The 21702-nt window shown below is 40.2% G+C and overlaps 1 protein-coding gene across 1 annotated transcript; it reads right to left on the reverse strand.

Annotated features, from left to right (window-relative positions):
- Positions 1 to 5217: 5217 nt before the first annotated feature.
- LOC117152674 (trace amine-associated receptor 7a-like) lies at positions 5218 to 6335 on the reverse strand. Its single transcript, XM_033325316.1, has 3 exons — positions 6277 to 6335; positions 5554 to 6028; positions 5218 to 5364 (listed from the first exon to the last, which is right to left on the reverse strand). Exons 1-3 carry the CDS (start codon positions 6333 to 6335, stop codon positions 5218 to 5220), a joined length of 681 nt encoding a protein of 226 aa, XP_033181207.1.
- Between the last annotated feature and the right edge of the window lie 15367 nt (positions 6336 to 21702).

The raw sequence follows: 21702 nt of genomic DNA on the forward strand, positions 1-21702 counted from the left end.
AGAATGACAGTTACAGGACTTCTGTGTTATGCCAACCTCACGGCGGTAAATCACGACCTGTTGCTTATTTTTCATCAAAGCTGGATCCAGTAGCAACAAACCTTCCTCTCTGTCTTAGAGCCGTCACTTCAGAAGAGAAAGCAGTTCTAGCATCACGTGATTTTGTTGGCTATTCTGATCTGACATTGATGGTTCCACATGCTGTTGCACACATATTGCACACACAGAAAACTGCATACTTGTCAACACAGCACTGGTTAAGATATCGCACTATTTTGCTTGATATGCCTAACATCACTGTTAAAAGGTTTAATGTGTTAAACCCTGCAACACTACCTCCCACAGATAATGATGGAGATGCTCATAACTGCACAGAGGTGTTGAAAACCATCTGTATTCCCAGACTTGATCTTGAATGCAGAGATGGAGTTATGTGTTGATGGCTCTGCTTCCTGTGATGTAAAAACAGGCAAAAATCATGTAGGGTTTGCAGTCACAAAACAGTGTGATCTCTAGTGGCAAATTGACTTCTCATCTGTCTGCACAGGCTGCTGAACTAATTGCTTTTACCGAAGCCTTTAAATTGGCCAAAGACAAAACAGTAAACATTTACACTGACTCACGTTATATGCTTTTGGTGATGTCCATGATTATGGTTGTCTGTGGAGACAGAGGGGCTTCCTCACATCAGCTGGAACAGCCATTGCATATCATGCTCTTGTTGAAGCTCTGTTAGATGTCATCCTGTTGCCTAAACAAATCTCAGTTATGAAATGCGAAGCTCACACTAACAAAAAGGATCCCATTTCTACCAGAAAACTCAACAGCAGACGCCGCTGCAAAAGCTGCAGCCACGACGATGTTTCACCTCACTCAACTTTCTCTTTCACAGGAACTCAACCTACAGGCTGACTTGTCAGCCATGCAGTCAATAGCAAACATATTGGAAAAAAAATTTGTGGAGAAACTCTGGCACAAAATTACAAAAAGGGATACGGCTTGGCCCAGACAACAAACCTTGTTTACCTAAAGCTTATTTCCATCTCTATGCAAAGCTTGCTCATGGTAAAGATCATGCATCCAAAGGAGGGATGTGTACATATGTTAATACCCACTGGTGCACCAGGGGTTTTTCAACATATGCAGCCGAGTGCTGCAGAAGATGTATAATCTGTGCAGCACATAATGCCTCTGGTGCCATTAAAATGTTATTGCAAAGCCATCCCCTATCGGATGGCACTTTTCAACATTGGACGATTGATTTTTTTTAACTGTCAACATGCCAGAATAAGAAATACTGCTTGACTAGGGTTTGCATGTTCAGCAAGTGGATAGAGGTTTTTCCTTCTTCCAAACAGGATGCATCCACAGTAGCAAAAGCCCTGATCAGAGACATTGTACGGTGGGGTATTCCAAAAAAGATCAGCAGTGACAATGGTCCTGGGTTTTCCAACAAAGTGTTGAAAGATTTGTCTGACTACTTTGGGTTTGATTTCAAATACCATTGCTCTTATCATCCACAGAGTGCAGGTGCGATAGAACGACAGAGTGGCATACTCAAGAGCAAATGCTGTGAAGAAACAGGTTTGACATGGATCCGAGCACTACCACTGGTGCTCTTCTACATGCGTACAAGAACGAAAAATGTGCTAAGTCTGTTTGAAATCATTTTTGGGAAACCTCCTAGTGTAGGACTTAGTCCAAAGACAGAAGCTCTAAATGAGTGGAAGTCATGAAGATGCAATGTTAGATTGTTGTGCAAATCTTTCAACCTCTCTTTCAGCCCTTTGTCCACAGGTGAAAGCAGCTCTATCTAGCCCTGCAGATACCACTTCATGATCTCAAACCAGGTGACTACGTGCTCATCAAGGACCACTGGAGGAAACACTGGAAGCAGAGACGATTCACTGGACCACATCAGGTGCTGCTGACTACGAATACGGCAGTAAAGGTGGAGGGACATGCTTCTTGGATCCACGCCACTCACTGTAAGAGGATTCCAACACCGGACAACAACCCCCACTCAGATGTACCCCGACCGGACGAGGAAACAGCTGCCATGGAAAATGATTAACAAGGCACAAAGAGTCAAATTTGTCACCTGAATTGTTCACCTTGGTGAGGGGGGAGAAGTGCTGATTGGGCAAGGCCCGCACTTCAAGCTCCAATAAACATCAATACAGGTGAATACAGGAAGGTGACAAAGGCGATATCTGGTGCCCAACGATGGAGAATCATGCACAAGTGCCTCCTCTCTCTTCACTGTGATTTTAACAATAACGCGAATAGTTACAAATTATGGCAAGATCAGCAGTAGTTCACCACCAATACGAGACTGACAAGGAATATGACTGGATCTGAACATTTGCTCGACAGGAGCTGAGAAGACATTCCGACCACATTAACACCAGTACTTGGGACTGGTTTGATGCTACGTTTGGAAATTGGAAAGGTTTTCTTGTTTCTTTACACAGTTTGTGCACGCTCTCTCTCTCTCTCTCTCTGTACCTTCTGCAGGTGTCGCTGGTCCTGGAGTTGTATATTGCTGATGCACAGTTACTGGCCCCACCAACCTGCAGTGTCTATTTGTTGTTTATCATTGCTGTTCTTTTCTCTCTCCTCTATCCACTCACCCCATTCGGTCAAGGCAGTGGCTGCCCAAACTGAGCCTGGTTCTGCTGGAGGTTTCTTCCGTTAAAGGGAGTTTTCCTCTCTACTGTTGCCAAGTGCTTGCTCATAAAAGATTTGTTGGGTTTCTGTTTGGTTCTTGTAAAGTGCCTTGAGATGATTGTATTGCGATTTGGCATGATACAAATATTACTCAATGACAATGCCTCCCCTGTATCTCTTTACATCCCTGATTGGGAAGTTCCTTTTCATTAAGAAGACAACATCAGTGTCTAGCCCTGAGCATTATTTCAAGGAAAATAATGGCGAAATGTTATGAAAACCTTTGTGAATTTCTGAATTTTGCTCTGCCTTGAGAAATCCTGACAATTTTTTTTTTTGTTTTTTAGCTGTGGTTATCATAGAATGATAAAAGGAGGGATGTTTGAGGGAAATTTACACCTTGCGAGACATCACGTGAATGCAAGAGACAGTATGTCTGCTACCTCCCTGTGTAACCCGTGTGAATTCAACAAAGACTTTTGACACTGCTTTGTATTTCATTAGGAAGCAGACGAAAAGACAGGTAGCCACATGGAAACAATGCATGTCAGGTTGATTGGTGACTCTAAATTTCCCATAGGAGTGAATGAGAGTGTGTGTGGTTGTTTGTCTATCCCTCCTGTTGTGTTCTGGTCAAATCTCACCGATTTACAAGATTCCTGTAGTTGTGCAGTAAATTTAGTTTGTCATGAGGTTCCATGACTTTGTTCACACATGGTATTTAAATGCATAAAATTAATTTCATTCAAATTTGTGTCTTTTATGGAACTTGTATACACCCTTGGTGTTCCCGGTCAAAAATGACTGGTCATTAGAAATGAATGGGTTAGACTAAAATTAGTGTATAAAACAGAGCTAAAGCACATTTCTAAACTCCTTTCCCACACCTCAACACACAGGTGTCTTTGAGAGCACGCACACACAAACACACACACCCCTTATGCCCCATTTATGCTTCCAGGGCAATCCCCATGGGAACCTATCCACAATATAATTTTTACCCCACAGGAACCACACTTGTTGAAAGACAAAACTTCAACATTGTTGCCTTATTGGAGGCCTTGTTCACAGCATGGTGGCCAATACATATGCTGCACGTGAAGCTCTGGACTTCATATTTGACCATGGCAGTGATCAGGAGGATAGAAGCCAGGTTGTCAGTGAGGAGGCTTTAGAGGAAGAGCTACATGAGAAACCTGTAATTGTTTTCATGGTTCAAGCATTAGTTTTGTAATATAGTGATATAGTTTTTCCTGTGTACATTTGGGCTTTTGTTTTCAATAAACTAATCATACCGGTCAGTTTTGGCTGGGAACACAAAAGTTATTTTGCACCACAGATTAGAAAATTTAACTGGTTTCAAAAAAGTGACTTTGGTAAATACTTCAGTGAAGTACTCTGTGATAAAGAGTACAATAGGATTCATCTTAGTATTTGTTACAGTCAAAATACAGTCAAAATTTCAATACAATGTATTTCCCCTAAAAAAACAAGTGGTATGAACTCAGGTTGTGTTATGTGTATTATTGTGGCTGTTCATCTGTGTATTTGATTCCTCTACATTAGAGTCTGTCACTTTTGCACTGAGAGGCAGATGTTATTAATAATGAGCCTCCCCTGACGCAGTACTCTCTACTCTTAATTATAAACATTATATTTGAATTCTGTATTTCTTCTTACTTACACTACTTTTCCCAGTCACTCATAACCAGTCAGTCAAAACTAAAGAAGCCTCTCTGATGGAAGGTACATTTGGAGATATTATGATGTGATGACAGAGAAATTCCACAGACAAGCATCAAAAAAGCACATTATGAAATTATATCAGAAAGATAGTAATTCTAAAAAAGGGTGATTGTGATTAACGCTATTGCCTCACAGCAAAAATGTTGATTACTGATTACTGAATTTGATGTTGTTGATGCTGTTTTTTATTTTTTAAATAAGAAAGATAAAGAACAGATATGAACCTTAAAGCTGATGATTTTGTGAGTTTTATTTACAGTAACTTGCTTATACTTGAATATACTTGTAGTATGTACTTACTGTAACAGCTGACAGTGAGGTTACGCAGATCATTATCAGCATTTATATAAGCTATTAAAATGTGATCATGGGAATATGTAGCCCAGTTGACTGAGCATTGTTGCTGGTTAAAAAGGGCAAACAAACTACCATAAATGTAGATTAAGTTTGTCTCAGCTAGACTTGGCTGACAGAATATTGAAATGGAAATAAATACAGTGAAAGAGTGTTTCATTTCATTGTGCTGATTATCAAAAATGCAATGGCAGAAAACCACAGATTAAACTTTGCTGATTCAAAAGCTCCTATGGCAGATGCAGAGAAACTCATTTGCAAAGACTGCAGGACATTAAACTGGAGTAAAACCTGTCCATGATTTACTACATGAGCTGAATAAAGTTACAGCATGGAACAACTGCATGTTGTCTTCACTTCAGGGGCTCTACAACAACAAATAAAAACTCATTTGTTCCTTCACAGAAAAGCTCATGTGTCTCTTTTCAGTCACTCCACAGTTTCTCTCTACAGCACGTTGATCATACAGGAGTTAGGCTGCAGGATTTCAAGGGTAACAATGAGTTTAACTGATTTTCTAAACCAGGGATACAAAAAGGCGTAAATCACAGGGTTTAGACAGGAGTTTAAAAATATCAGAAAACTTGAAAATACCTCAGTTGGAGAACCAATTGTATGGTCAGAACCAGAGACAGTGACACAAAAATATAAACAGTAACAGATGAGAAACACAGCAACAACAACACCAAGATTCCTGGCTGCTTTCATCTCTGATTTCTTAACAGTTACATTCACTGAACACTGCAGTGTGACAGCTGCAATGTGGGAGCGCATGGCACGAGCCTGAGACACAGCCACCACAAACACTCTCACGTAAAGAATGATGATGGTACTAACTGGGATGATAAAGACTAACACAATGCCAACAGCTCCAACTACATTGATCACACATTCTCCATAACAGGAGTTATACCTGCCTGGTTGTATCAGGTTATCATGTAAAAGCATAAAACTGTAGAAAACAGAGTAAACCCAAAACAAGACAACACAGATCTGAACTCTGTTTAGAGTGATTCTGGTGGGGTAGTGCAGAGGGTCACAGATAGCCACATAACGGTCGACTGATATGAGCACCATGTTTAATACTGAGGCATAGACAGTGATAAAGGATAAGAAATAATACAGAACACAGACCAGGTCACCCAGGAACCAACAGGGTTCTATTAAGAGGATATGAAACGGTGTCACAAAGAGACCTACGAGGAAGTCAGAGACAGCCAGAGAGAGGAGGAGGAGGTTGGTGGGGGTGTGGAGCTGCCTGGAGTGAGAGAAAATCATCACAGTGAATATTACAAACAGCCACAGCATTATTACCAATAGAAGCAGTTGTTTTCTAAAAGCAGTAATGACACTTCAAACTACAGAGTATCTAAACAGTAAATGTTATAAGCACTGATTATGAACCAAAGTCTCATCAAACCATCAGGATGTCATGCTCAGAGGTCACTGATTTCAATCAGTCTCACTACAACAACATATTATCAATGCTAAGACATTTATCTGTGCCTGAAGTGGGAGATGGAGATGATGACCAGCAGATTGAGAGATGCAGTCAGCAGAGACATGGAGGACAACACAATGTAAATGAACATTTTCTCAGAGTGAGCATATGTGCGTTTTTTGCAAGACACATTGAGGAGTTGTGGAAAACAGAGTTCAGCTTCCTCCATCATCAGAGAGAGAGGAGGAGAGGGGAAGCTGCTGAGCACTCACAGCTTTCTGAGCAAAGTTCTGTGTCATACAGTTGATTTATCTCTCTCATCATCCTCCTCCCTCCCCTCCTGTTTTTCAGTCTCTCTCTTCAAACGTTGTTTTTTTTTTCCTGTCTCAATTTACATGTCACAGTCTCCATCAACTGCATCACTCTGAAACTTTTCTCTCTAGTATAACAGGTTTTTTTTTTTTTTTTTGGTTTGGATGAGGCATATTAGATGGCAAAATATCTGCTTTTATCATTTTAGCTGGTTTCACATTTATATTTTAAAAACATTAAAAATTCATCATGGGTCAAAACAAGACCTAGAAAGATTTTGAGCCTCACTAATGTTTGTATTCCAAACAGTAATTACCAGTTGGCCACACAAGAACACACTTGTAGGCACAGGTAACTAAACAAAGCCCAGATCACAATCCTGTGCCACCTATCGAGAGGGAGAGCAATGGCTGTGTCTCCAGTTTCCCTGCCCGCTCATCCCTAGGAAACACCTAGAACTACATGGGAAAGGGAGAAATGTGCAATGGGTCACAAAGATAAAAGAACAAAAGAGCACAGGGGGACACCAGAAGCTGCTGAGAGGATGTCCTCCACCAATTTTTGTGATGAGGAGACATTAAGTGTTCCCTGGTGGAGTGTCCATGACACCAAGTGTCTGTCTCTCCTGTGCAGCATAAGCATGAGAGACCATGTCTGAGACAAACACTCCAGTGATATATGTGAACCCAGCAATCTGCTGAGACAAGCCAATATCCGCCATTTGCTCCATATAGCACGCCAAAGCGTACACCAGGAACAGAAGGTAAGAAGTTTCCTCATCCTAGTGTAGCTATACTAAAATCTTCCCTAACCTATAGGCATGTGGAAGAGAGAGAGCCATGAGACTGCTTACTCTCTTTCCAGACACAAAAGCCAATAACAGGGTGGTTTCAGATGGAAATTGCAGCGGAGCCTGCACCAGCAGCTCAAAATAAGTTGCAGTGCGTGTACATACCACTAACATGAGGTCCTATGGCCACACCACTGGGCACTGATTGCACAGCCTACTCACATTGCTGAACACTGACGTATCATGGAATTCACTATGACAGGAGGACATAGATGCAGTGTAGGTCTTGATGGTGCTAAAATCCAGATTTTTCTCCAGGAGTAACTGGAGGAAAGACAACACCAGTGGGATCTAGCACATTATCTGAGAGACACCCTCCTCCGTGTGCCATTATTAAAAAAGTTTCCATTTTTCCACACACAAAAAAAATAAGGTAATTTTGAAATTGGTCACAGCAACATGTCTCAAAAAAGTTAGGACAGAGGCAACAAAGGGTAGGAAAAGTAAATGGTACTAACAAGGAAGAGCTGGAGGAACATTCTGCAACTAATACTGTATGGTTAATTAGCAACAGGTCAATAACATGGTTAGGTAAAAAAAAAGCATCTTAGAGAGTCAGAGCCTCTCAGAAGTAAAGATGAGCAGAGGTTCACCCATCTGTGAACCTCTGCCCATTTTGTACATTTTGTCATGGTTTCTATCATCAGATGTTAAGTTTATAAGCATCTAGTCTTAGTCACTGAAAAAAGGTTAACATTTTTTGTCATCATACTTATTAAAATTAATGCTGCTCTGCTCTGAAACATGTGAAGTTGGACTGCAGGGAAATCCCCTGTATCATCATGTAGGGATTGCTGTAATCCTGAATATCCAGGTCAACAGACAGTGAATGAAGCATCATATACCTCTGATAATACATCGGGTCAAGCCTTAGGTGAGAGAATCATCGCCAAAGTCGTCCCATGTGTAACAGGCCGAGGAGAATCGCTATGTGAGCCGCAGCCGTCATTTCCCAGCAGGTGCAGTGACCAATTAGTGAGGAGCCAAATGACAACATAGTCACTTTCTCCCTGCAGAAGCGAGCCCTCATACAAGTTCAGCTGAGTCTCTTCATGTCACTGGGTCCAATGCTGCTTCCCCAGCAGACCACAGAGGCGAACAGGGCGCTGGCTACAACAGACTGATAGAACATCTCCAGCATCCTGCTGCACACATAGAAAGATCTCAGCCTCCTTGACACCCAAGTACCTGTAGCCCTCAACCATCTCTACATCACTACCCAGGATGCAGAGGGGCTGTGAGGCCGTATAAAGTGAAAGAGAATGAAGAAAGCACAGTGGTCTGAGGAGCTCCTGTACCATTTTCAACCACATCAGATAAGACATGGTCCACACGGACAAACTGTGGCCCGTCTGTCAGTTAGTCAGTGATCCATGAGACAGTGGCCAGTTTGGGATTCCTCTTCTTAGCCTTCAGCTTAAACACAACCATGCAACCCTGGTGTCTCATTCATGGCTCCCTCTGGGATGACAATGCCCAGTGTTTTACCCCTTTTTTGATTTTATAAATCAATCTTAGTCAATATAATTTGGCTTTTTTGGCTTCATCTGATCACTTGGACAATCCTCCACATCCACAGAGAGGGGTAAGGTCTGAAAACTCAACAGAAGACAGAAAACTAAGAGGAAAGCTAACAGGGCCTCAGACTCTGATTGTGGGCGACTTGGCCATAAAAGATGTGAGACGGATGTGCAGTAACAACACAAAAGTGCTGTATTTCCCAAAAGATATGGTCTCTGACACTACTGACAAAATCCTGAGCATTGTTGCAGAAAACCCAACTGTGAAAAACCTCGTACTACACACAGGGGCAAATGATATTGTGAAGCAGCAGTCCGAAATCCTCAAAAAGGACTTTAATAATCTGCTAAACACAGTAAGGTCGCTAAATGCAGAAGTTTTTATCAGTGGACCTCTACCACCAGTCAGAGGAGGAACTGGGAAATTCAGCAGGTTACTAGCACTGAACACATGGCTTTCAACTGCATGTGATGTCCACTCAGTACATTTTATTGATAATTTTAACCATTTCTGGGATTGCAGGCATCTTTTTAAGGGAGACGGATTGTCTCTAAATAAATCAGGAGTAAAAGCTTTCACCTCCAACCTATTTTTCTTCCTACGCCACAACCTTCCCTCTGCCAAGGACAGGATACGACGGGAATCTGCCAAGGACAAGATACGGGAATCTAAACAAAATGAAGAAACATCAAAACATCCAAAGCCAACACTCCCCCCCGAATGCTCTAACATGGAGAGAAGTCAGAGCAAAGATGAGGAGGCCACACCCACTCCACTAGCAGACACTGCCTGTGAGGATTCACTTCCCACAACCCCGCAAACCCTACCTAGTTCACCATCTTCCCGGGGCATCCCATTACCCATCACCAAGAACCTCGCCAACCTGATGAAGCACATCACTACTGGGTCCAAACTGACCTCCTCCCCCAGTGTCATTTTCACACCCAGAAGCCCCTCAAAGCGGCATGTCCCACCAATTCCTCAGCAAGCTCTGCTGCAATCATCACACTTGCAGCATCCACCAACCCCTCCTCCACGCCGTCACCAAAATCATTCTTTGTCTCCACAGCCTGATAACAGCACAGTAAGCTCTAACTGATATGTGCTGGGCCCAGGCTGCAATACTGTTAGTCATGGCTCTCTCCAGGAAAAGCCGGGGCCCAATATGCAAATAGCTGTTTCAATCCCAGTTTTGATAGGTAACAAAAAAAGTTTGGTAAATCTACAGAGAAATAAGATTTACCCAATGCATTCTGCAAATTTATGTGTCCCTTGCCAACCACAGTATGTCCCAGAACATGGGGAAAACAATGTTTTTAACACACTAAATTTAGCTCTTTTAAGTGCCAGGTCTTTGGTGGGCAAATCATTTTTAATCAATGATTTTATTATTAAGCACAAGCTTGATTTTATGTTTTTAACCGAAACATGGTTAGGACAAGATAATAATGCTGCAGTTCTTATTGAATCAACCCCTCCAAATTTCAGTTTCATGAGTGAAACAAGAATACACAAGAAAGGAGGTGGAGTTGCTATTTTATTTAGTGATAGCCTCAAATGCAAAAACATATCATATGGAAAATTTCACTCCTTTGAATATGTTGCTCTTCATACCAAATCCTCCTGTCGAGCAACATTTGTTACTATTTATAGACCCCGAAAGTACAATGCACATTTTTTTGATGAGTTTGCTAAATTACTATCTATTGTATGCATTGATTTTGATTGTATTGTCTTAGTGGGTGACTTTAACATTCATGTTGATAATCTCAATGATGCAAGTGCAAATGAACTCTTGAACATCCTGGACAACTTTGGGCTTTCTCAGCATGTAACAGATCCAACACACATCAAGGGACACACACTGGATCTAATAATCTCTAAAGGTCTTAATATTTCTGAGGTGGTGGTGACCGATGTTGCTCTTTCTGATCATTACTGTGTTTTTTTAAAAACAACCACCCCTGTTGTTTTGAACACAGGTGAAACAGAGGTAGTCAAAAAGCGGAATATTAATGAGAAGAGCTGTGCATTATTCATTCAGGTTTTTGCACCATCACCAACCATGTCATCAGCCCCTGTTGATGATCTTGTAAGAAGTTTCAGTTCCAAAGTTATGACTGTTATTGATTCCATTGCCCCAATTAGGACCAAGGTATTGTTAGCAAGAAAAAAGTCAAAGTCACCTTGGAGAAAAGCCATAGTGGTTAAAATTCAGAAAAGAATATGCAGACAAGCAGAACGCAAGTGGCGAAAAACCAAACTCCAGGTTCATTTCAACTTGTACAAAGAGAGTCTTCACAACTATAACCAAAAACTAAAAAATGCAAGGCAATAATTTTTCTCAGAGGTTATCAATAGAAACAGCAATAATGCCCGCACATTGTTTTCTGTTGTAGACAGACTCACAAACCCAGCACCGTCTCTTCCTTCTGAACTGCTGTCCAAAAAGTCATGCAATGATTTTGCAGCCTTTTTCACAGACAAAATATCAAAGATAAGACAAACTATCTCTAGCTGCAGTCCTAGGAACATGACAATATCACCTGCGCCTCCTTGTTCTCCAGTGAATCTAGAACATTTTGATCTCCTTGATCACAGAGCTCTGGCAGAAACGCTTCTACAATTAAAATCTACATCATGCTGCCTTGATATTTTACCAACAAATTTTTTTAAAAATGTTTTTAACAGCTTAGCTCCAGATGTATTGCAGATTGTCAATAGTTCTCTTCAGTCAGGGCAGTTTCCCCAGGCCTTAAAAACTGCTGTTATAAAACCTCTTCTTAAAAAGCCTAATCTAGATGCTTCAGCAGTAAGTAACTACAGGCCAATATCAAATCTTCCATTTTTGGGAAAGATAATTGAAAAAGTAGTTTCTCAACAAATTCACAGATTTATGGTGCAAAACAATCTTTTTAATGCACTTCAGTCTGGATTTCGCGCACACCACAGCACCGAGACTGCACTTATTAAAATTTTAAATGATTTACATTTAAATAATGATGAATCCAAAACCTCTGTTTTAGTACTACTGGATCTCAGTGCTGCATTTGACACAGTTGATCATGATGTGCTGCTTGATAGACTAGAAGCGTGGGTGGGAGTTACTGGCTCAGTGTTAAATTGGCTAAAATCTTACTTACAAGATAGAGACTATTTTGTCTCACTTGGTAACTATGAGTCTGAGCGAACAAAAATGAAATGTGGGGTTCCTCAGGGGTCTATTCTTGGTCCTCTCTTATTCAACATCTACATGCTGCCCCTTTCTCAGATTATGGAATACTACAACACTGACTACCATACCTATGCAGATGACACCCAACTTTATATATCAGTATCATCTCATGATTATAGTCCTCTAATTTCATTATGTGAGTGTATTAATCAAGTCAAAGAATGGATGCGCCAGAATTTTCTCCAGCTCAATACAGACAAGACAGAAGTGATTGTTTTTGGCCCCAAAAATGAAAGGTCAAAGGTCATTGCTCACCTTGACTCCATGTCATTGAAAGCTACAAATCAAGCCAGAAACCTTGGTGCAATCATTGACTCAGACCTGAATTTTAACAACCACATAAAATCCATCACTAAATCTTCCTATTACCACCTGAAAAACATTGCTAGAATAACAGGTTTTCTGTCTAAACAAGATGCAGAAAAACTTGTTCACGCATTTATTTTCAGTAGGTTAGATTAGCAAAAAGTCAATCAGGCAGCTGCAGCTAATCCAGAATGCTGCTGCCAGAGTCCTTACAAACACCAAGAAACTGGACCATATCACACCAGTTCTTAGATCACTACACTGGCTTCCCATTAGTCAAAGGATAGATTTTAAAATCTTATTGCTAGTTTATAAAGCACTAAATGGTTGTGGACCAAAATATATCCAAGATATATTAATTCCCTATGAGGTTTCCAGACCCCTCAGGTCATCTGGGACAGGTCTACTGTGTGTTCCCAGAACCAGAACCAAACAAAGTGAAGCAGCATTCAGTCACTATGCCCCTCACTTGTGGAACAAACTTCCTGAACACCTGAGGTCTGCTCAAACTGTCAGTTCATTCAAATCAGGACTGAAAACTCTGTTGTTTACTGCTGCCCTCGAATAATTGTTCATCTTTGTTTTCTTAATGTGCTTTTATGTTTTATTTTAATTTACTTTACTTGATTTACATTTATTTTATGTTAAATGTCTTTATTTTTAAATGCTCTTTTCAATGCTTTTAATGTAATTATATGCCTTGTATAGCACTTTGAATTGCGTAGTGTATGAAAGGTGCTATACAAATAAATTTGCCTTTGCCTTCATTTGCCTTTTTTGACAAGCAAAAATTACAAAACATTTTATGTCAAAGGGAAAATAGGTTTTTACAAAGTAATGAAAATTAAATAAAAACATGTCGTGAAATAAGTGACTGCATAAATATTCACCCACTGTATGTCAGTATTTAGTAGATGCACCTTTGGCTATAATCACACCAGGGAGTCTGTGTGGATGGCTCTCAATCAGATTTGGTTTTCATTTTTAACCTTGGAAAATTACAGAATTACAGAATGGAGAATGGATAGGAATATTACATCTGACAATTTCAGGAGTTATATTTACAGAAACTTGTATGTAAGTATACACTTAGATATACTTGCAATAACATGTGAGGTGACGGACCTTTTTTCACGGAAACCCTTAAAAATTGATCATGGGAAAATATAGCCCAGTTGATTGAGCATCTTTGCTGGTCAATGTGGATTAAGTTCTGCTCAATGAGTCTTCACTGACATTGAAAAATATTTGAAACAAATACACTAAAAGGGGGTTTTGACTTTCATTGTGCTGATTATCAAATGTGATGGCAGAAAACCACAGATTAAACTTTGGTCATTCAAAAGCTCCTATGGCGCAGACAGAGAAACTCATTTGCAAAGACTGCAGGACATTAAACTGGAGTAAAGCCTGTCCTTGATTTACTACATGAGCCGAAAAAAGTTACAACATAGAATAACATCACTGCATGTTGTCTTCACTTCAGTGACTCAACAAATCAAAACCCATTTGTTCCTTCACAGAAAAGCTCATGTATCTCTTTTCAGTCACTCCACAGTTTCTCTCTACAGCACGTTGATCATACAGGAGTTAAGCTTCAGGATTTCAAGGGTAACAATGAGTTTAACTGATTTTCTAAACCAGGGATACAAAAAGGCATAAATCATAGGGTTTAGGCAGGAGTTTAGAAATATCAGAAAAGTCAAAAAGAACTGAGTTGAGGAGCCCATTTTAAGATCAGAACCAGAAAGAGAGATGCAAAAAAATGGACTGTAACACATGAGAAACACAGCAACAACAACACCAAGATTCCTGGCTGCTTTCATCTCTGATTTCTTAACTTTTACAGTCACTGAACGCTGCAGTGTGACAGCTGCAATGTGGGAACGCATGGCACGAGCCTGAGACACAGCCACCACAAACACTCTCATATACAGAATGATGATGGCACTAACTGGGATGATGAAGACTAAAACAACGCTAACAGCTCCACTTATATTAATCACACATTCTCCGTAACAGGAGTTATACCTGCCTGGTTGTATCAGATTATCATATAAAATCAGAAAGGTGTACAAAACACAGTAAATCCAACACAGGACAACACAGATCTGAACTCTGTTTGGAGTGATTCTGGTGGGGTAGTGCAGAGGGTCACAGATAGCCACATAACGGTCAACTGATATGAGCACCATGTTTTCTACTGAAGTACAGACAGTGATAAAGGATAGGACATAATAAAGAACACAGATCAGGTCACCCAGGAACCAACAGGGTTCTGTTAAGAAGATATGAAACGGTGTCACAAAGAGACCTACGAGGAAGTCAGAGACAGCCAGAGAGAGAAGGAGGAGGTTGGTGGGGGTGTGGAGCTGCCTGGAGTGAGAGAAAATCATCACAGTGAATATTACAAACAGCCACAGCATTATTACCAATAGAAGCAGTTGTTTTCTAAAAGCAGTAATGACACTTCAAACTACAGAGTATCTAAACAGTAAATGTTATAAGCACTGATTATGAACCAAAGTCTCATCAAACCATCAGGATGTCATGCTCAGAGGTCACTGATTTCAATCAATCTCACTACAACAACATATTATCAATGCTAAGACATTTATCTGTGCCTGAAGTGGGAGATGGAGATGATGACCAGCAGATTCAGAACCACAGTCAGCAAAGACAGAGAGGACAGCAGGATGTAAACCATCATTGCCTCAGACTGAGCATGTGTGCGCTTTCTGCAAGACACATTGAGGAGTTGTGGAAAACAGAGCTCAGCTTCCTCCATCGTCAGAGAGAGAGGAGGAGAGGGGAAGCTGCTGAGCACTCACGGCTTTCTGAGCAAAGTTCTGTGTCATACAGTTGGTTTATCTCTATCATCCTCCTCCTCCTCCCTCCCATCCTTTCTCTCAGTCTCTCTCTGCTGAATACTGATCTTCCTCCTCCCTCACATAATGCATCCTGCTCTTCATTAGTTGCACTTTCATTGCTCTCAGAAAAGTCTCTCTCTGGGGTAACAGGTTGTTTTTGTTTTGATGAGGCATATACTCACTGTCACCAAATACTGTCAGAAAACCAAATCTTAAATGCAGCTATAATCATTCTCTATTGTCATAAACTATATCTCCATTAGCACAGGTCTTTTTCAAAACTACAAAAGACACACAGATGAGTTAAGCGTGTTATAGGACCCATACTTGGCTAAGTCTGTCGTCTGTTTTCCACCACCACAACCAACACAGTGTACCACTAAACACAGTCATACTGCTAAAGACTTGGAGGTTTCTAACCATACATGGCACATCATGGCTGCTTTTGGAGGAAGTGGTAACTTTAGAGACCATAATATCACTGAGAAATAAGTACTTTACCCGTGATGGGACGGTCCTGTTGTTTCAATGATAGTTGCTGTAGTAGCATGATGACTGCTCAAAGACTATCAATGGCTCTGTTGTGGGTTGAGCTAGCAACAAGCAAGTTAACATGTGCACCAGGACCATAATAAGACAAGATAAGATAAACTCTGCTCATCACCAAGGGGAAATTCAGGCTGATGATGATCTAGTTGATATAAGAACCATGAATTACATAATGGAGGTAAGAAAAACTGTTAAGGTTCATTTTATTCAGAAAATACAAGGCTCCTGCTTTGCTTTCGTTTTATAGATTTACTTTCACTTTTGTTTCACTTTTGCGGTTGCTAGTGTACAATATAGCTAGTGACCAACTGGATGAGGTCTATTAAAATTGCACAGCAACCAGGCAGCTGGTAATAGCCATCTAGAAGAAGGTTAATTGGCTAGCCCATGAATAAAGCCTAAGAAACATAATTTTATTTGTTGTATTACTGATCAGATACAATAACAATACATCATTCTTTCGGATATGGATTTAATGACAGCTCACCACTGAGGATCCAGAAAGAGAGGTAGTGTGTGTCGACTTACAGACATACACTAAACTCTGGCGTGTTTGAGTTTTCAAGAACAATGGCCCCAAGTGCAGAATCCAAAATTCACTAACCACTACCATAACAGTACCAATGATCTTCCAGAAACAGGCAGAAGTCCATATTCAGGTAATCAATCCAAAATGCTTTCTAAAGTAATAGTGAACAGAAATGATATCTCTGAGGAAAAACTGTTTTCACTGCACCCTATAAATTCAGAAGAGTGCTTTCTTCTTGTTTCGTGTGATCTGGGTCATCCTACTGCTGTGGGGAGCTGTGGCGGCCAGACAGATTTTCGTGCACAGGATTTAACAGCTGAGATGAATTGCTCATCAGTAGCAGATCAGTTCATTTAAAGGAGCATATCTTGTCTTTCTAATGATAGTAGGAAGGCCATGAAGAGCTCACTCTCCACCAACCACCAGGTTAGTAGTCTGCATTTAGGTAAACTCGCCTGGCCACATTAGGGGGATGATGCTCCTGGACTCATCTAGAACAGCAACGCAAGCCTGCTCTTCAGTTATTCCCTGATTGCTACTTGGCTGTTATAGTCACCCTCCAAAAAGGCCTTAGCTTCCTGCTTTTGGTACACCCTTGGGGGCGGCCTCCGGAAACTATTTGTCGTCTGTCCTTGCTTGTTGGCAGGCCTCTCCAGACTCTGCTTTCCAGCTCTCCCACCCACTCTTGTGTCAGTGTCACAACCTGCAAGTTTTTCCTGTTCCTTGTAGTTTTAGTTTGAAAAATTTTTAGTTTCAAAGCTTTCCTCATTAGTGTCTTTACTGGTTGCAGCTGTGTATTGTTAGCATCTTTTGTACATAATCCCCAGTTTTTCTGTAGGAAATTGCTGGTTTGTCCTGTCAGTCATGTTTATTTAGTAACAACCTAATATTAGATTTGTTCAGTTTCTTCTTGCTGACGCCATCACATCTGATAATATAGGCACTTCCTCCAATGCACCAATGTGACATAGTGGTTGTTTGCCATGTGTTCATGTTCATTTATACAAATTAGCCATGTGGAGCTAATTTATGTGTAATGTCAACATACAATTTTAGTTTTTTTCATCTGTTAATGAAAAAGAATAATTGCAATGACTTTTTAATATTGAAGATTAATGCTATTTCATCTTCACTTCACGTGGGTGGGAGTTAGTGGCACTAGGTTATATTGGTTAAAATCTTACTTACAAGATAGAGACTATTTTGTCTCACTTGATAATTACGAGTTTGAGCGAACAAAAATTAAATGTGGGGTTCCTCAAGGGTCTATTCTCGGACCTCTCTTATTCAATATCTACATGCTGCCCCTTGCTCAGATTATGGACTACTACAACAGATCTATACAGATGACATCCAACTTTATTTATCGGTTTCATCTCATGATTATAGTCCCCTAATTTCATTATGTGAGTGTATTAATCAAAATCAAAGAATGGATGTGCCAGAATTTTCTCCAGCTTAATACAGACAAGACAGAAGTGATTGATTTTGGCCCTAAAAATGAAAGGTCAAAGGTCAGTGCTCACCTCGACTCCATGTCATTGAAAGCTACAAAAATCCATCACTAAATTTTACATGCTTTTATTTCTTCACGCCTTGACTATTGCAACAGTTTATTCACCTGCCTGTGCCATAAATCAATTAACCGGCTCCAGGTTGTCCAGAACACAGCTGCAAGACTATTGACTGGAAAAAGGAGAATTGAGCACATCACTCCTGTTTTAGCTTCCCTGCACTGGCTCCCAATAGGTTTTAGGATTGATTTTAAGATTTTATTAATAACTTTTAAAGCACTGCACGGCTTTTCTCCAAGTTATATATCCCAGCTGCTACAGCCGTATAAGCCTGCTCTTATCTTCCTTTTATCCTCCTTAGTATTTAGGACTTTGTTGTTCCTTTTGTGTCTTTTATTGTAAAGCACTTTGTAACATATGTTTAGAAAAGTGCTATATAAATGAATTTTATTATTATTATTAAATCTGCCTATTACCACCTGAAAAACATTGCTAGAATAAAGGGTTTTCTGTCTAAACAAGATGCAGAAAAACCTGTTCATGCATTTATCTTCAGCAGGTTAGATTATTGCAATGGTTAGTTTACAGGTCTTAACAAAAAATATCAATCAGGCAGCCGCAGCTAATCCAGAATGCTGCTGCCAGAGTCCTTACAAACACCAGGAAACTGGACCATATCATACCAGTTCTCAGATCACTACACTGGCTTCCCGTTAGTCAAAGGATAGATTTTATCTTATTGCTAGTTTATAAAGCACTAAATGGTTTTGGATCAAAATATATTCAAAATGTATTAGCTCCTCTGGGACGGGTCTACGGTGTGTTCCCAGAACCAGAACCAAACAAAGTGAAGCAGCATTTAGTTACTATGCTCCTCACTTGTGGAACAAACTTACTGAACACCTGAGGTCTGCCCAAACTGTCAGCTCATTTAAAGCAGGACTGAAAATGTTGTTTACTGCTGCCTTCAAATCATTGTTCATCCTTGTTTTCTTAATGTAGTTTTACATTTTGTTTTACTTTATTTTATTCTATTGTCTTAGTTTTTAAATGCCTTTTACATGTTTTTAATGTAATTATATGCCCTGTAAAGCACTTTGAATTGCTTAGTGTATGAATGGTGCTATACAAATAAATTTGCCTTTGCCTTTCACTTTTAGTAAAACAGTGAAGTGCATCAGTTACCACATTACCTGACAATTGTGTAACTAAGTCAGCTAACACTGTTTGACAATAATGATACCATGGAACTGTAACCAGATGCTTTCTAAGCCGCAGTAATAATAACCAGTTAACCTCTGAGGTCTGTATGCTTTTTGTGTACTCTGACATTCTAATGATCTTTGATCACAACCTGGTTTCTGATTTCCATTTAGTACTATTTCTTTTCATGTCACTGAAGTTAAAGTTCATCTGTGCAAAAAAAATTGACAGGCTATTATTCTATTTTATATTATGACATCAGTCAAACAGCTGGATATGAATAATATGCAACACATTTCTCTTGTTTTTTCATTTTTATATAAGAGGAATATATATAAGAGGAATATATAACCCAGTTAACTGAGCACCTTTACTTATTAAAAAGCGACAAATCAAATGGCAGAAAAATATGGCATAAATGTAGATTAAGCATTGGAATAAACATAAGAAGTAAATACACCAAAAAGGAGCATTTCCTTGGAGTACAGCCTGTCCTTGATTCACTACATGTGCTGATGATGAACACCACAGTTTGTCTCTACAGCACATTGATCATACAGGAGTTAGGCTGCAGGATTTTAAGGGTAACAATGAGTTTAACTGATTTTCTAAACCAGGGATACAAAAAGGCATAAATCACAGGGTTTAGACAGGAGTTTAAAAATATCAGAAAACTTGAAAATACCTGAGTTGGTGAACCAACTGTGAGGTCAGAACCAGAGACAGTGACACAAAAATATAAACAGTAACACATGAGAAACACAGCAACAACAACACCAAGATTCCTGGCTGCTTTCATCTCTGATTTCTTAACAGTTACAGTCACTGAACGCTGCAGTGTGACAGCTGCAATGTGGGAGCGCATGGCACGAGCCTGAGACACAGCCACCACAAACACTCTCACATACAGAATGATGATGGAAGTGATAGGAATGATAAAGACTAACACGATGCCAACAGCTCCAACTACATAGATCACACATTCTCCATAACAGGAGGTATACCTTCCTGGTTGTTTCAGGTTATCATATAAAAGCATAAAACTGTAGAAAACACAGTAAATCCAACACAGGACAACACAGATCTGAGCTCTTTTTGGAGTGATTCTGGCAGGGTAGTGCAGAGGGTCACAGATAGCCACATAACGGTCGACTGATATGAGCACCATGTTTACTACTGAGGCACAGACAATGATAAAGCTTAGGACATACTGTAGAACACAGACCATGTCACCCAGGTACCAACAGGGTTCTGTTAAAAAGATATGAAACGGCATCACAAAGAGACCTACGAGGAAGTCAGAGACAGCCAGAGAGAGGAGGAGGAAGTTGGTGGGGGTGTGGAGCTGCCTGGAGTGAGAGAAAATCATCACAGTGAATATTACAAACAGCCACAGCATTATTACCAATAGAAGCAGTTGTTTTCTAAAAGCAGTAATGACACTTCAAACTACAGAGTATCTAAACTGTAAATGTTATAAGCACTGATTATGAACCAAAGTCTCATCAAACCATCAGGATGTCATGCTCAAAGGTCACTGATTTCAATCAATCTCACTACAACAACATATTATCAATGCTAAGACATTTATCTGTGCCTGAAGTGGGAGATGGAGATGATGACCAGCACATTCAGAACCACAGTCAGCAAAGAGACAGAAGACAGCAGGATGTAAATCATCATTGTCTCAGAGTGAGCATGCGTGCGCTTTTTGCAAGACATGTTGAGAAGTTGTGGAAAACAGAGTTCAGCTTCCTCCATCATCAGAGAGAGAGGAGGAGAGGGGAAGCTGCTGAGCACTCACAGCTTTCTGAGCAAAGTTCTGTGTCATACAGTTGGTTTATCTCTATCATCCTCCTCCTCCTCCCTCCCATCCTTTCTCTCAGTCTCTCTCTGCTGAATACTGATCTTCCTCCTCCCTCACATAATGCATCCTGCTCTTCATTAGTTGCACTTTCATTGCTCTCAGAAAAGTCTCTCTCTGGGGTAACAGGTTGTTTTTGTTTTGATGAGGCATATACTCACTGTCACCAAATACTGTCAGAAAACCAAATCTTAAATGCAGCTATAATCATTCTCTATTGTCATAAACTATATCTCCATTAGCACAGGTCTTTTTCAAAACTACAAAAGACACACAGATGAGTTAAGCGTGTTATAGGACCCATACTTGGCTAAGTCTGTCGTCTGTTTTCCACCACCACAACCAACACAGTGTACCACTAAACACAGTCATACTGCTAAAGACTTGGAGGTTTCTAACCATACATGGCACATCATGGCTGCTTTTGGAGGAAGTGGTAACTTTAGAGACCATAATATCACTGAGAAATAAGTACTTTACCCGTGGGATAGGGACGATGGGACGGTCCTGTTGTTTCAATGATAGTTGCTGTAGTAGCATGATGACTGCTCAAAGACTATCAATGGCTCTGTTGTGGGTTGAGCTAGCAACAAGCAAGTTAACATGTGCACCAGGACCATAATAAGAAAAGATAAGATAAACTCTACTCATCACCAAGGGGAAATTCAGGCTGATGATGATCTAGTTGATATAAGAACCATGAATTACAAAATGGAGGTAAGAAAAACTGTTAAGGTT

This window comes from Mastacembelus armatus, chromosome 7 (genome assembly GCF_900324485.2).
Source record: "Mastacembelus armatus chromosome 7, fMasArm1.2, whole genome shotgun sequence".
In the NCBI taxonomy this organism is placed as follows: Eukaryota; Metazoa; Chordata; class Actinopteri; order Synbranchiformes; family Mastacembelidae; genus Mastacembelus; species Mastacembelus armatus.